Genomic DNA, 15,230 nt, shown 5'->3' with positions numbered 1-15,230 from the left:
TCTTAAGACTCATTATTGGGAGGGATTTGAATGTAGATGTTTGGCATATACTATGAATGAGTATTTGGAATATGTAAGGAAACCAGAGAACCTGGAGAAATGCCACATATCCGAGGGGGTAATGCTCAAAACTGTCATCTTCTGGCCACCTCAGAGGTCAGTTATGGTTGTTGAATACTTTTATTTTACAAGGCATGTTACAGTTAAGCAGTGAGTAGAGTAACACAATTGTTATTCTTACATTTATTTGCTCTAATTATCTGACACTTAAAACGGTTACTACTACTTCGCAGACATACTTTTGTTACAAGGTATGTACGTGAAAACATTTGATATCGTGTTTAATGATTAGTATTTTTTAACAAAACGATACTCTATAAATATCGGACTTCAAAAAAAACATAATATTATGTTAGTTTTTTTTTATTCTTTCACTGATCCTCATATAAGACGTAGTATGTATATAGGCCTCTATCTTATCCTGTTGGCCGTGCCCTATTCCGACCCTAGCATACTTCCGTGCTTATTCACTCACCAGCACGCTCCCTCGCACATCACGTTCATCCATCCACACACTTCCCAATCTGTGCACTGACACGCGCACTCACCCATTCAAACATTCACTAGCTGCGAACAGTTATGCAGACCCACTCACCAGCCGGCTCATGCTAATCTTTTTTTTTCAAACACTCAAACCTGCAAATATGCCCATGTGCCCCATCTACACATTCACTACACGTGTGCCCATCTGTACATGCATGTGCCCATCACGTGCCCATTTGCACATTGACTATAATCTTTCGGGGTGTTTTTTTCCACTTGCTAACGTGTGGATTTATCCATCTGCAACCACGGAGAAAACACTTCCTCTACCATCCATATGGCACTTTACACACTTCCTTGTCCCCTCTCGCTCGTAAAGGTTTACACTTTTCTGCCCACTCGCTATAAAATCCACTCACAATTCCACTCGCTTGTCCAAGTTGCTCCACGATTTCTGGCTTGCCAAACCCACACATTAAATCCATGCCGCTGTGGTTCCTTGTCATGAAATATGAACACGATATTAACCCTCCTTTCTGTTTATCCTCATTTTCCTTCACGTGTCCTTAATTCCCATCTCTCCATTGTGAGGCTGAACTTTCAACGGCACACTTTTCACCAAATTCCATTACCTTGGAGGCACGCTCCGCTTAAGAAGAAGAGCACACAGTTCATTTCCAGCAAACGTGTATGACCGCATACCAATAATGATAAAGGCTTTCGGCCAACCTGTCGAATAACTTGTTTTTCTTTCCTTTTTAAGACACGCTATTTAAATTCCAGCCGTAAATTTGGGACTGTTATGCGTGGAGCGTTGAAAGTTTTGAGATGGGGATATTAAAGTACACATTCAAGTCAAGTGAATGCGCTCGAATGATAAAATGGGCGTCACTCATTTCCATTGCCAGATCAGAGCCGTGGCTGGAAATTCTACTCTCCATTGCTGGAGTCTTTCCACGGGGTGAGCGCTATTTATTTCAAAAAAAATTGCACTGATGGCGAGTCGCATGATCTCGCTGCCGCACCACCTGGCCAGAATAAAATATACATTCACTCGGTGGTTCTCAACCCGTGGGGCATTCTTTTTGGAGGGCAGGGGGGGGGGGGGCATGTCGTGGCGGCATGGATACCGTGCAGGGACAAAATTTAGAATTTTGCGCGAGGAACGTCAGCGCCATGTTCCAGCGACAAACACACGAACGCGCAAGATAAAACAAGCGCCTTAATTACATCGCGTTGACGAGAGGCTTGGACATCTGACCTCCCAGCACTGTGGCCGCTGTTACAAAAGAGGCAACGTTTCCGGTGTCTCAATGGGTTCATTGCATGTGCTGGTTCAATAATTTAATAGCCTTGACGAAATAAAATAAATTGAGGCTGGACGAGTCAATGCGGTGATTGTAAAATTAAATTCGTAAACAGATCATGTTCTGTATATAACAATAGGTTTTACCCTTTATGGCAATAAAACCAGGTGTTAAGATGTTAAAACACCAAACAGAATCCTTTTTCCAGGAATCCTGTCTGCATTAACCACACACAGTACTCGTGGTGAACATGCAAACAAAATTGTATTTGTGATGTTTGCCTTTAGGCGTCCTCTGGTCTAACACTCTTTAAGACTAGGCTCAAAAGAAAGCAGTCTCTGGTTTGGGCCAATCCGTTTCATAGGCAATGCTTCATATACTACCAGAGCATGTTTTTTTTTAAAGTTTTGTCATTACTTTACTTCATTAAATAGAATTTTGTACATTTCATTTTACGTTGTTATATTTTAAACCTTCAACACTGGCATCCGTGGCGATGTAGGGAAGACAGGCAACAGAGAGAACATGCCCTATGTATGTTGAGTTTCTTTCGCACCGCACGACCATCATGGAGATGAAGCTGTAAGACTTCGTGCAGGAGATGGATCGTAGAATCGTAAGACTCTGAGGGGTAGCGATGGCGTGGGGAAGCCTTCATCCAGCAGTCGATAGACCATGGCTGTTATGATGATGTGCAATACCTGTGATAGGTTGGTGTGCATTTTTAAAATGTATTTCATTACCTCATTAAATAGATTCATGTTGATGCTCTGCAGAAATGTTTTCCCTCTTTAGCACGTGGGGTTATGGGACCTGTTTCCACAACACAGTGGTATATTCGTCTTCAAATGTACTTTTAAAAACTATTAAAAAAACAATTCGTGTTACCAGGTAAGGCCCACTGACCTATGCAGTTCTTTTTCAGAAGCGACCAGACTAAAAGTGATAGCTCAACGAAGTGGCTTACAAAGTGAAAATGTATAGCTGCCAAATACTCGTGCACGCACGTTTCTAAATGTGGAGGGAAAACCCGGAGGACCCGGAGAAAAATCCACACGACCACGGGGAGAACATGCAAACTTCAAGTATACAGGCGTCAGGGTCGGGATCGAACCCACGACCTCCTGCATACCAGGCGAGGTAGTTGAGATCTGGCCACCAGGAAAGCCGTCATACTCATTGATGCCACACAACACATTTCACACAATGAAAGCCATATCAGAGCGACCGTCACGCCCGTACATCTCCTACGTGCTATACTCTCTCCCCTTTCATTCCTAAACACTCCCTGTTATGGGATAGAGCATCGCTTCGCAGCTGTGTTGTGAAACATTGTCCCGTGTTGTGAAAATCAATATTTATACTGTATCACATTTGGTTGTATAAATTGCAGCCACGTTGTGTCTTTAAAAGCAGCAGGACAATAGAATCTCTGCAAGAGCAGTCGGTCACAAATAGTAATATTGCCACAGCTGTTGGAGTCTTGATCTCGAGCAGTGTTAGTTTTTATGAAAAGGTTTCCTCTACAATTACAACATGTAATTGAGCTACTACTGTATGTGTGTGTGTTTTAAATAACTAGAAAAGTGGTTGCACTTTGCTATTTCCGCATTTTTTTTTATCCCAGTATCCTGTATTTAATTTCTGACCATGCACACCATGAGTTAATGGTATCTGAAACTGCCCTGGGCTTCCCTTAGATTGACTCAGCCTGACATGAATATCTGATGTGGGATGTCAAAATCTGCACAGTTGGACAGGGGTGGCTTAGTAACATGCGGACCACACTCACCTAACGTGCTTTCTGCACGCCTTAATAGGGGCTCACAAACAGCACTGTACTTCTCAAATCCTAACGCACTCACGGAGACATCCTTTCTGCGTAAAGGGAACCTGATAAGACCGTCATGTCCCTGCCAAACAACCCTGATACAATGCTACCCGCTTTTGTTGGATGTCATATTCGTTCACGCTGGTGGGACTGTCCATTCATTCATCCCAGAAACAAATGTACACCACCTGCAGTGGCGATTCCCACTGCTCTGCAGGTACAGAAGAGGCCCTTCGTGGCAGGGACGTGCCTCTGCAATCAGCAACATTGATTCACACTCATGCGGCGAGTGTAGAAGTTCACTTCGGGTAAGGGAAATGACATTCATTGCTTTATATGTATTCAACAACCTGGCATTGCTCTTGAATATAACACACAGTGCACAACAGAGCTCGCCTCAAGTGAACTCTCGGCTTGATATATAATTTTCTAGTTTTCTTAAACAAATTGGAGAATAATTTATCCCTAGACATTAAAAAGTATTTATTTTAAATGGCAAAGATTTTCCTAGGTCTCAGCAGTCAGATCTCGCCCAATGGGTTTCACGACTGCGTTAGGTACACGCAACACAGTGTAATCAAATGTTTATGTTAACTACCTCGCCTGGTATACAGGAGGTCGTGAGTTTGATCCCGACCCTGACGCCCGTATATTTAGAGATTGCATGTCCTTCCCATGGTCGCGTGGATTTTTCTCAGGGTCCTGAGATTTTCCCCCCACAACATTGAGAAACATGCGTTCATAGTATTTGTCTGCTATACTTTCTTACATGATAAGCCACTTGAGTGGGCTATCATTTGTGATAGCCAGGTCGCTTCTGAGAAATATCTCTGTAGCTCAGTGGAACTTACCTGGTAACATAAACATACTAAATAGTAGTGAAGCCCAACCAACGTCTGCCTACAACAGAACTGGAATGGGATTCCTGACATTTGTCTAAACAATCAGCCAGTTGTCAGCTGCCAATAAAATACTGAATCAAGGGGAATGCCACGGGCAGTGGGGATTGTGGAAGAAGACTAGTCAGAAACAAAAGGTCCTGTAAAGAGCGGCATTCCACGGCTAATTCCCCACATTGTAAGCCTCACAAGGGCCCCTGCATTGCACGCAGGTGTACGAGTTGATAATGGAGTATTGCATACTTTGTGGGGGGTTACGTGGCGGTGACCGTCTTCCCGCGGGTACACCCCTGGCATTGAACTGAAAAAATGTAATGGCTTTTAAAATCCAGACTGCATGTTGCATTTCACTTAACATTCCAGGCAAAGTTGCCCTGTTTTTTTTATTTACCTTTTCACGTACGTTTATATTTTTTCTTTCATGTGTTTTTTTTAACAGGATTGCCAAACTTTCAGAAATGCACTCAACACAGTTACATATCACAAATACTCCCACTTCCATTGAAGGTACTTTCCATGATTTTAGCTAAATGGGTGTGATGTCTTAAAATGAATACACTGTTCACATCATACAATTGTCACGTCATTATTTGTTGTGCATGATCACAATTGCTATGACGTATATGATGCCTGTATTCCCATTTACTGTGCAAAGCAGTGGCAAATTGATGTTGGACTCTTGTATGTCAGATCACAAGTAGTTCACACGTTCTCTAGTTTCTGCACGCTCAAATGCACATCAACCTTAAGCTTGCGGTTTGTGACACCACCTCTGCCAGTGGCAATGAAGTAATTAATTGCGTTACATTATCCAATGACAGGCCTGCTTTAAATGGATTTCGGAACTTGACACATTATTTAAATTACTCAAGTCCACTGTTCTAAGAATGCGACCCACAGAGGATTTATGACCTGGTGTATGCATTAAATGTGAGTCACGGTTGATAAATAATAAGTGCCCAATTTATGCGATGTTGTACTTGATCCCGCGCAATGCTCGGTTGTCAACGTCTAGACTTACAGCACCGATTGAAGAGGAAACCTCGCGTGAATGCCTCCTTTTAATAGCGTATATACCGTTTGTGATACATCATCGTAACCAGTCATGATCTTTCCCCTGCTGGATGAAGACCTCCACAAGACGGTCTGGGGATGCAACGATCTAAACTAGCACCTTCACACGAGCCAATTTAACCACTCCACCTTCGTGGTGTACGTAATGTACGTTACGTTGAACTTCCTTTGCACCGTACGTTGCCAGACGTGCTCATCGGAGGCACGGGGATGTCTTTCTCAGACACACTCTTAGGTTTTTTGGGTAAAGTCACGTAGGTAAAAAATTTAAATTAATAAAAGTTAAATAAAACAAATTTTAAAATTCACGACGTTTTGGAAGCAACACAAGCCTCCGTCTTCAGGTGGAACCGAAGACGGAGGCTTGTGTTGCTTCCGAAACGTCGTGAATTTTTTAATTTGTTTTATTTTATTATTATTAATTTAAATTTTTTACCTACGTGACTTTACCGAAAAAACCTAAGAGTATGAATCCTTGCAGTCACGAAAGCTTCAAATCTAGAATTTCTCAGACACGTTTCCTGCATTGGCTGCTGCCACTCCTTTTGTTAGCCCAGACCGTCGGTTCTTAACCTGGGGTGCACGCACTCTCTGGGAGTGCAAGATGCCATTTGTGGGGGTGTGAGAGATGCACCCCCGTAACTACTTTGTTTTTTTTTTATCAAACCTAAGCATTTATTAACATTGTAAATGTTTTAACGATGAGAACCAAGGGGGTGCAAGGCTGCAGTAAAGGTTAAGACCATTGGTTATCATCCCATAGAGTGAAGTATTCTGCCCAAGCTTGCAAAACAATGAATGTGATGTGTCTAAATAACGTATGTTCTAGAATAATTGTACATTCTCCTTCCAGTCTCTCTGACATTTCCACCTTTCTTTTGAAATATGCCAAAAAAAAAACCCATGAATAAGTTCAGGCTTGGAATGACACCAATATATAATATATACTGTATAACTGTTCTGTACATTTAGTTCGTCAGTCAATGTAAAATAGACATAATTTATCAACTTCACCTTTGAAGCTGTTTATAGTTATGTAGTGTATTTACGATACACTATTTGGTGATATCTGTAGTATAGTGTATACCGTCTACTATATCCTAATTATTCACATGCATGAGCTATAAACGGCGATGGTACACCAGTTTTTCAAATGAATTTCCACAAACCAAGAAATACTCTTTTCTTTTTTAGAAAAAATGTCATTACACCTATATTTATAACCTGGTTTAGTTGTATTCAACAACATTTTTAATTGTAGTGAAATGCATACATCTGCATCAAACACATCCCACACATATATATTCATATACATGTGTGGATGTGTTTGGCATGCCATGAAACGTAGACCAAATGCAGTAATTCTGCCCTCAGCAGTCTGTGCCGCGCAGTGTCATCTGGCCCACTGTGTGTATGCATAACTGTTTACGATAATATACAACATATATCGTCAATATTTCCCCTTGACCTCCGCGTTTATTTGTTTATATAAAGCGCGCATAGTTTGCCACTGAGGGCATGCGCAAAAGCCTACCCCCATTGACCCTCGAATGTCATCATGTTTTTGGACTTTTCATTTTCAATGTTTGTTCTTCCTCTTTGTACTCTGCAGCAGGATACTCACCAACACGTCCTCCATGCACGTTGTCCCCACTCCCTCTGCACGCGTTTTCCCGCTCAAGTTGTTACCACGACGAATATTTACTTTTAATTTCTCTCGAGTGCTTGATTAATTCATGATTATATACAATGCCTATAAGCTACGGGTGTGTGCACTTTTTACTAAGGTCATTTATGTCGATAATTACTGGAGTTAAATAGAGCCACCGGTCATAGGATATGCACGTTTCTCCTGACGCTATGCCTTTTATCTTGTGCAACTGTGCACATGTTTGTACCGCAGCCCTCTCCGCAATGTTACAATATTTCACAATGCAAAGGCGCCGGTGTTCGATAGATCGTTCATCTCATACAACTTCGTCTAGGTGCCTTTGGAATGTTCCAGCAAAATCGATGCAACGACTGCCCATTAAAGGTGTAAAATGGTGTTGAGGAAGGCTATATGAAGGATAGCCGATACTGAAAGCAAGTTTTCCACGAACGTGCATAAAGGTCTGCAAGTTAAAGTTAAGCCATCTGCTTTCGACACGGGAGGGTGGAATACTTTGGAAATAAGATACTTACGGTTTAAGGTTATGTTGTCTGTTACACGGGCGATCCCATTCAGCCAGTTTCCAAGGCTACTTTATGAGTAGGGGGGGGGGGGGTCCTAAAGTTGGTTTGTACAACTCGTACACGGGGTATACGACGGTTGTAAACTAAACACACGCGAGTCAAACAGCGGCGCAAGTATAATGCGAAAAGTTAGCTGGAGGTGCACGCAAGCTTTGCATTTTAGTCGGACATTGACATAAACAGACGTCGTACTTAGCCAACGTCCACATTCGTGCGTAGCATTGCATCACAGCAAGACGCAGCGATATTCTGCACTGGAAAAATATCCGGAATAATTAAGTAGTGTGTTTTTTTGATACTGCATGCGCTTTAAGTTCTATCAACTCTATGATTATACCCCCTTATGCTCACCGCATGTAACCATAACCGTTAACTCTCAGTGTCAACATATCTTATTCATAACCACGTGTACACAGTCGTGGGAGGATGTATTTTTTCCCAGATCACTGCTTAGTTTAAAGAACATAATTTGGTGAATGTAGAAGCTTCACATTAACGTGATGAATCTAAATCGAGCGGTCGTATCGCAGAGTATGGCCTGCATCTGCGACTTGTTAAACTGGACCGCCGTTCACTGACAAACCCAATGTCGTGTATAGGTTCACACGCAATGCCGGAGACATTTCGTTTACTCCTGACACTGCAACAAGTCAGCATCGTGCTCGGGTCTCTCAATAGTCGGTTAGACACGTGCGTGTTTTTGTACTTGCACAATGTTCACGAGACAACAACAACAGCAACAACAACAACAACAAAAAACCACGTGATAGACCTCTGGGAAGTTGACGCGCGCACCTGTATGCGTTCTAAGGAGGCATTAGAAAGGCCACACATGTGGGTAATTACCTGTGGAATGCTGTGTTTTGTTGCGGTTACTTGTATCATTTACTCCTTTCCCCAGCCAAGTTTTCCAAAGTGCAAGAGAGTCTCTCTCTGTGTGTGTGTGTGCGTTCACGGAAGCGTAACGAGGTTATTCTCACGTTCGTAGGGGAACTCAAGTCGAATACTTCGCTGTCTTCGGTGGCCGACAACAGCCTTGTCTTCTGTGCCATGTCCGCCCAGGTATATGTGAAGTGGGGAAGGGAGAGTGGAGAGAGAAAGAGAGAGACACGCGGTGATCGTTAGATTACGGAGTTGGGGAGTTCGGGCAAACAGGTATATATGCTGGTTAGCTTCCCCGGGGCACATTGCATTTCCCAGCACGAACTTTCACAATGATGCTGCTACTACTGCCGTGTCTACTACCGTGGTGTGACGCGTAGAACTTCAGACCGTCCGTATTCACGGAATTTCGTGGCTATTTGCGAACCAGCGTTCATTTAGTTATTCCCCGCAGACTCAGACTGGTCGCAGGCAATCTGTGAAATGTGAGTCAATTCTTAGTTTGTGAATTTCATTCATGCATTAAATGTAGACAAAATTAACGGCAATATATTCAGCATTTTTTTAATGACTCAAATTAAATCGACAGGCTAAGACTTGACTGGAATTCTACAGTCATCATCAATATTGAGACTACATGAGACTAAAATGTTGACTAATTAACAGATATACATTTAGGTCCACATTTGAATGTGCAGCATATATACTAAATATATGAATGTGCCAAGAATGATATGCAATCGAGTCTCAAGCCTTTGTTTTTTCATACGTACACCATAGGCACAGCAATGTTATATGTCAGAGTAGATCATGTAAACAGTCACGTTGGTATCCACCAGAGGTGGGACAAAGTCATTGTTATGCAAGTCCAAGTCGAGTCGCAAGTCATCAAATTCATGACTCGAGTCTGACTCGAGTCCAAGTCACATGACTCGAGTCCACATCTCATAGGTGGGACAAAGTCATTGTTATGCAAGTCCAAGTCGAGTCGCAAGTCATCAAATTCATGACTCGAGTCTGACTCGAGTCCAAGTCACATGACTCGAGTCCACATCTCATAGGTGGGACAAAGTCATTGTTATGCAAGTCCAAGTCGAGTCGCAAGTCATCAAATTCATGACTCGAGTCTGACTCGAGTCCAAGTCACATGACTCGAGTCCACATCTCATAGGTGGGACAAAGTCATTGTTATGCAAGTCCAAGTCGAGTCGCAAGTCATCAAATTCATGACTCGAGTCTGACTCGAGTCCAAGTCACATGACTCGAGTCCACACCTCTGGTATCCACACATATACTTGAGGTTTTCTCATTTAAATACAAGTGTGCTGTTGACACTGAAACACGCTTGCGTGCTGGACATCAATGGGGTTTGTGTATTTGCATACACTGTATATATATTATTTTGTTAAATAAACTGTCAGTGATAAGGAAGTCGAGTAACACGTGGTTGTGTGGCAAAACTTCCTGTGGGATGCTGAAGTCGGCGAAAATGAGAACTGAGCGAAGAGGCTGCACAATGTGTAATTTGTGGTTGGGTTTGTGCAAGATAGTTTCTGTGCATTTAAGGGATTTTTTTGTTGAAGGTCATTTCCATGAAATTAATTTCCCCCTCCCGTTTTTTTTTCAACGATTGCACACACGCTATATAAACACTATTTTAGTACTGTAGAGTATATTACTAACGTGATAGATGTGATATTAAAACCGTGTGGAGGTGTACACGTCATGCCTGTAGGTGTGTATTTACCGAATTGATATCGTGAGCACACAGATATCGGACTTAAACCAGCCTCGTTTTGGGTTGCAGCCATTTGCCTGTGTTGTGCCAATTTGTATACATACAAAACGCAGTGTATGTGCATTCAACATATTGTAGTGATAATTATTCACGTCCCTTTATCAACCCACTGTTGGATGAAGGCCTCCGCACGCTACGCCATCACGAGGGCTGTCTGGCCGTACCCTCACCACGCTGGTTAGAACCCAATTCAGATATCAATCGCCGTTGAACGCGAGCTGTGGCCAGGAATCATGGCGCAGTGTGCTCATCACTGCACTACAGCTCCCCCAAATTCAATACACGTCTGAGAAAAATTTTCGTTGAAGATTCATATGATATATAACCGCACTCTCTGTTAGATAATTATACATCACTAGGACAAATTGGCATGGCTATTGCCCCATTCCAACCAGAAGCCACCTACCCATGCTTGGATGTGTCCGTGCGCACCCTCCGATTAGAGCGGTTTGGCTACGTACGGTGCGAAACAAAGTTCAACATACAGACATCTGTGCATGCATTCCTAATTGCTGTTTGAATGTCTGATATTTTCTTAAATTGTGACATATGGACAATTTATGAAGGCACCTTGTACGTAGAAGCATTGGAATGTGAGCAGTTCCTACTTTACAGCCACCCTTACACGTGTGTGGAATGTATATGTAATTTTGTTTAATCTGATACACAGTTCTGACCTGACCTGACAGTTGTGTCCTTTATGCAGGATGGTTCTAGGATCTTTCAAAGTCCCTCGGTTTTGATCACGATTTCACGTGCTGCTTTGATGTGTATTACCTAAAAAATGGCACTTGATAAACATTTGAACTCGTGGCACTTAAGATTTGAAATCGAGATACAAGTTTGAACTCAAGGTCCTTAGGTTCCGTAACCACACACCACACAAACCTCACCAGACGGCGACATGGCACCAATGGTAATTATTGCAAGGCAGCCGTGCGGTACAACTTGGTACATTATTCTCGCAAATGTTTGGCTCTTTGATAAGTTACGCTCTTGTAACCTTTGACATTTACACTGCTAAGAACCCTAAACACAGTCATGTTTTAGCTCAGGCAACTTGCAGTGACCCACAGTTTGTAAATGCGATGGTTTGTGAAGGTATTTATCTTCATCACTTCATAAACTAATGACTGTGAAGAAACCCCCATCGGTTGCAGTCTAACAAAGCTAATAAAACAAATAAGACAAAATGAGCCGGATGCGATGCAAGTGAGATGGCGAAAACAAGACAGAACCACCCCCGAATGATACGTTGAGCATGAATCACGACAGTTCATTGCACCACTTGACGGGGTGAGTAATTGCATGAACACCACGCAGCCAGCGGTCCCTTATGGTCGAGGCGCTTGTGTGTTGCTGGCCGTCAGGCGTGAGGTGAGCGACGTGGTGGTAGTCACGTGGTGGGCAGGCACAGGGGCAGCAGTGTGCCTCGTTGTGTCGCCAGCAGAACAGCAGAATCTCCAATTTTTTGGCGACTGTATGACATTTCATTCTTTTTTTTATCTCCATGTGCGGGTAATTGGTATTTAATATATATTTGAAATGATGTGTTGGCAGAGATTATAGTGATACAGATATACCGTATATGATCCCCCAACTAATTATTGAAGAATGTTCCTGTTCAAGGAATGAGTGAGGGCGCCTTGAAGGACATCTTGGGGCGTTTCTCCCGCTACTGTGAGGATCGTTGGGCGGCAGCGTGGCGCAGTGGTAACAGATGATGCATGTTGAACTTCTTTAGCACCGTACGTAGCCAATCGAATGTGCTAATCGGGGTTGTGCCTCACAGCACTCGAGTGACTGTTTGTGTCGAGTTTACATGTTCTCCCCATGTTCTGCACGAGTTTCCTCTGGGTTCTACCGCTTCCTCACATAGCTCGCAAAAACATACCATGTACCTGGTAGTGGCCTCAACATCCCAATGCTGAAAATTTACCAACAAATGACTCAATCGTGATTACACGTAGCAGCATCGCACCACTACTGCAAACGTTGACAGGACCCTTTTGAAACAGTCGTAACAATCTTCGAGGCATTCGTGGGTAAACAAGCTTAACAATAATAATCTTTGCTAAATTGCTTTTGTTTGGCTGCTGATGCCTTTGGCATTTACACTTAATCCTAAGAATCCTCAACATGGTTTTAAGTGACTTATGCAACTTGTAGCAACCAAACATTCTTAAATACACTGATTGTGAAGGTTATAAATTTTTCATTTTTCTTCAACTCATTATTAATACTTGCTATATTAATCACGTGCTCGTGTCTGAGTACGTGAGTGCGCTGGCTTTGGGATCGATGCTTCTCGAGATAACCCCTTGCTTGGCACGCGCCTCTAGAATGTGCCACTGTTACGTGGCGGATTACACCCCTCTTTTTGCTTACGCAACAATAAGGAATCTTTAAAATATACACGCACTAGCGATTTCACTCTGTGGATGTCAACAGGACAGAACCATAGCTTCTCTTTCATAATCATCATCGTCATGATCAAACGGAACATCTAGGCCTTTTCTGTTTGATGTAAACGTTATATTTGTAGATAGTTAGTGAATGAAGGATAAAGCAAAAACATATATATATTGAATTTAGAGACCCATGTTTAAACGTCATACATACCAGACTGGTTTTAGATGAGCTCGTATCACTAACTGTACTTTTTCTTCTTGTAGAGCTGTAATTCCCAAAACACTCTCTGGCATTGCTGACACTATTGCCTGATGAGGAGCAGCGAAGGCTTCTGTTTCTCGATCTGACCGATTGTTCGTATTCCATCATTGGGCTGCCCGGACTCGAACCATCACAGCTGAGCCTGCCAGCCTCTGAAATACTGCCAGAGGAAGATTCCTGTTCATGGCCCAGGCCCTCCAGACTCATCACCCTCTGCCCTTCCTTCGCGTCCACGTGACGATCATCGCACGTGGCAGGGTCCTCCTTGACGCCACGGGCATCCCCTTGGGCCGTTGGCGAGTCGCAGTCGGCGGTCAGCTCCACCACGTAGACCACCGGCACGTAGAAGGGCGACGGCTCGCCCGGCTTGCGCACCTGCCACCACTCGTCATTTCGCTTCTGGACGAGATGGTAGACGTCGCCTTCGACCATGACGATGCGCCGCCCATTCGCGTTCGTGTACTCGTAGTCGTAGATCGCCTTGACGGTGGTCGACGTTTCAGCACCTGCGCCTCCCCGGTGCTTGCCGGTCTCTGCGCGAGCTGCTGCCGCCGCTGTTTCCCGCTCCATCCTGGCGGAGAGAAGGGCATGCGGTCAAGCTGGCCGCCTGCTTGGATGTAGTGCCGTGAACGTTGTGCCTAGGCCATTCGGACCATTGGCTGTTATGCAGATCGTGGCATTCTGCTTTAACTACAACCGTGACGTAAAGATTCGAAATGACCGTTGTCTAAATAAGAGAGCAATGTGTGAGCACTGCTTGTGATAAGAGTGTATCTATGACGTCTTTATATAAAATAAATACAATTAATGCCCCGTTCATCAGTGACACTGCATGAAAACAGAAATATATATTTAACGCATGTTAGTGCTTGTCTATTTAAATACATTACCACGCACAATGTTTCCGTTATAACAAAGCGCAAATGACACGTGCGGTTTTCTAGTTTTTGTGTTCGCACACCACTGCCAATGTAGTCCCTTCATTTGTTTATTGTGTTTATGACATTTAATTGTAAGTATAGTTTATAAATCATGACATATTTATACCAGATATCATCCCCATAATTCAAAACCAGCTTGACACATAGCAAATTATGAAAATGTACATTTTTATTCGCTGGACTTTGTGAAATTACATATACAATACAACGCGATACTTTACCGTATCTAGTACCATACCACGCAACTGAATAATTGATTACAAAACAAAATCCACATTTCGTGTCATTCTTACATTTTCTCCACCATTCGAGAGACAACTCAGCTGGTAATGGCATTCGACAATTAGAGAAAGCTTCGGGACAGGGAGTGGCAGGCGATGGCTATTGAGGAACTAGTTTGGTTTGGCCAATGACGCTGCTGAGCAGAAAACAGGAAGCAATGCTGCATACTAAACTGCTTACATATTTTTTTGGTCAACACATTCGGCTTATGCAAGATACGTTGCCCACTTTTCAGTCTACATACACCAATGTGCATTTTCTTTCACGTAGGTTTCGTGCATGCGATACTAAAATAAACAAGGGTTCTAAAGCGTGTCGTTGCTATCAAAGGAGTCTACATCTTGCCCATGTACAAAAACAAAACAAATAAATTATGCTTTGAATCAACCAGTCTCGTTATTTATTTACCACCCCAAACCTAAGGTGGTGACCATCCAGCCAGTGTGAAGTTAACAAAGTGCAGCACGAAGCCAAAGAGATGATACTCTTAGGTTTTTTCGGTAAAGTCACGTAAGTAAAAAAATTAAATTTAAATTAATAAAAGTAAAATAAAAATCACGACGTTTCGGAGGCAACACAAACTTGATACAGCAGTCGTGCTGTGACGGTTCCACCTGAAGACGGAAGCTTGTGTTGCCTCCGAAACGTCGTGATTTTTATTTTACTTTTATTAATTTTAATTTATTTTTTTACTTACGTGACTTTACAGAAAAAACCTAAGAGTATGAATCCTTGCAGTCACGAAAGCTTCAAATCCAGAACCAT

The 15,230-nt window shown here is 42.8% G+C and overlaps 1 protein-coding gene across 4 annotated transcripts in view; it reads right to left on the bottom strand.

The window, feature by feature from the left end:
- LOC144721042 (rho GTPase-activating protein 12-like) overlaps positions 1–14,560 on the bottom strand; it is a 41,230-nt gene extending 26,670 nt beyond the window's left edge. For 3 of the 4 annotated variants that reach the window (XM_078598340.1, XM_078598343.1, XM_078598344.1), the window contains exons 1-3: positions 14,477–14,560; positions 13,192–13,813; positions 8,870–8,932 (exon numbers count right to left, since the gene is read on the bottom strand). In XM_078598340.1, the coding sequence (XP_078454466.1) occupies positions 8,870–8,932; positions 13,192–13,813; positions 14,477–14,490 (699 nt within the window). In that variant the 5' untranslated portion in view covers positions 14,491–14,560. The remainder of the gene's footprint in view (positions 1–8,869; positions 8,933–13,191; positions 13,814–14,476) is intronic. The other variant, XM_078598341.1, reaches the window with a different exon arrangement.
- Between the last annotated feature and the right edge of the window lie 670 nt (positions 14,561–15,230).

The sequence above is a fragment of the Lampetra planeri genome, chromosome 10 (genome assembly GCF_965212315.1).
Source record: "Lampetra planeri chromosome 10, kcLamPlan1.2.h2, whole genome shotgun sequence".
NCBI lineage: Eukaryota > Metazoa > Chordata > Hyperoartia > Petromyzontiformes > Petromyzontidae > Lampetra > Lampetra planeri.
Note: the sequence above shows the minus strand (reverse complement) of the source record. Positions and strands in the feature narration are given on the sequence as shown.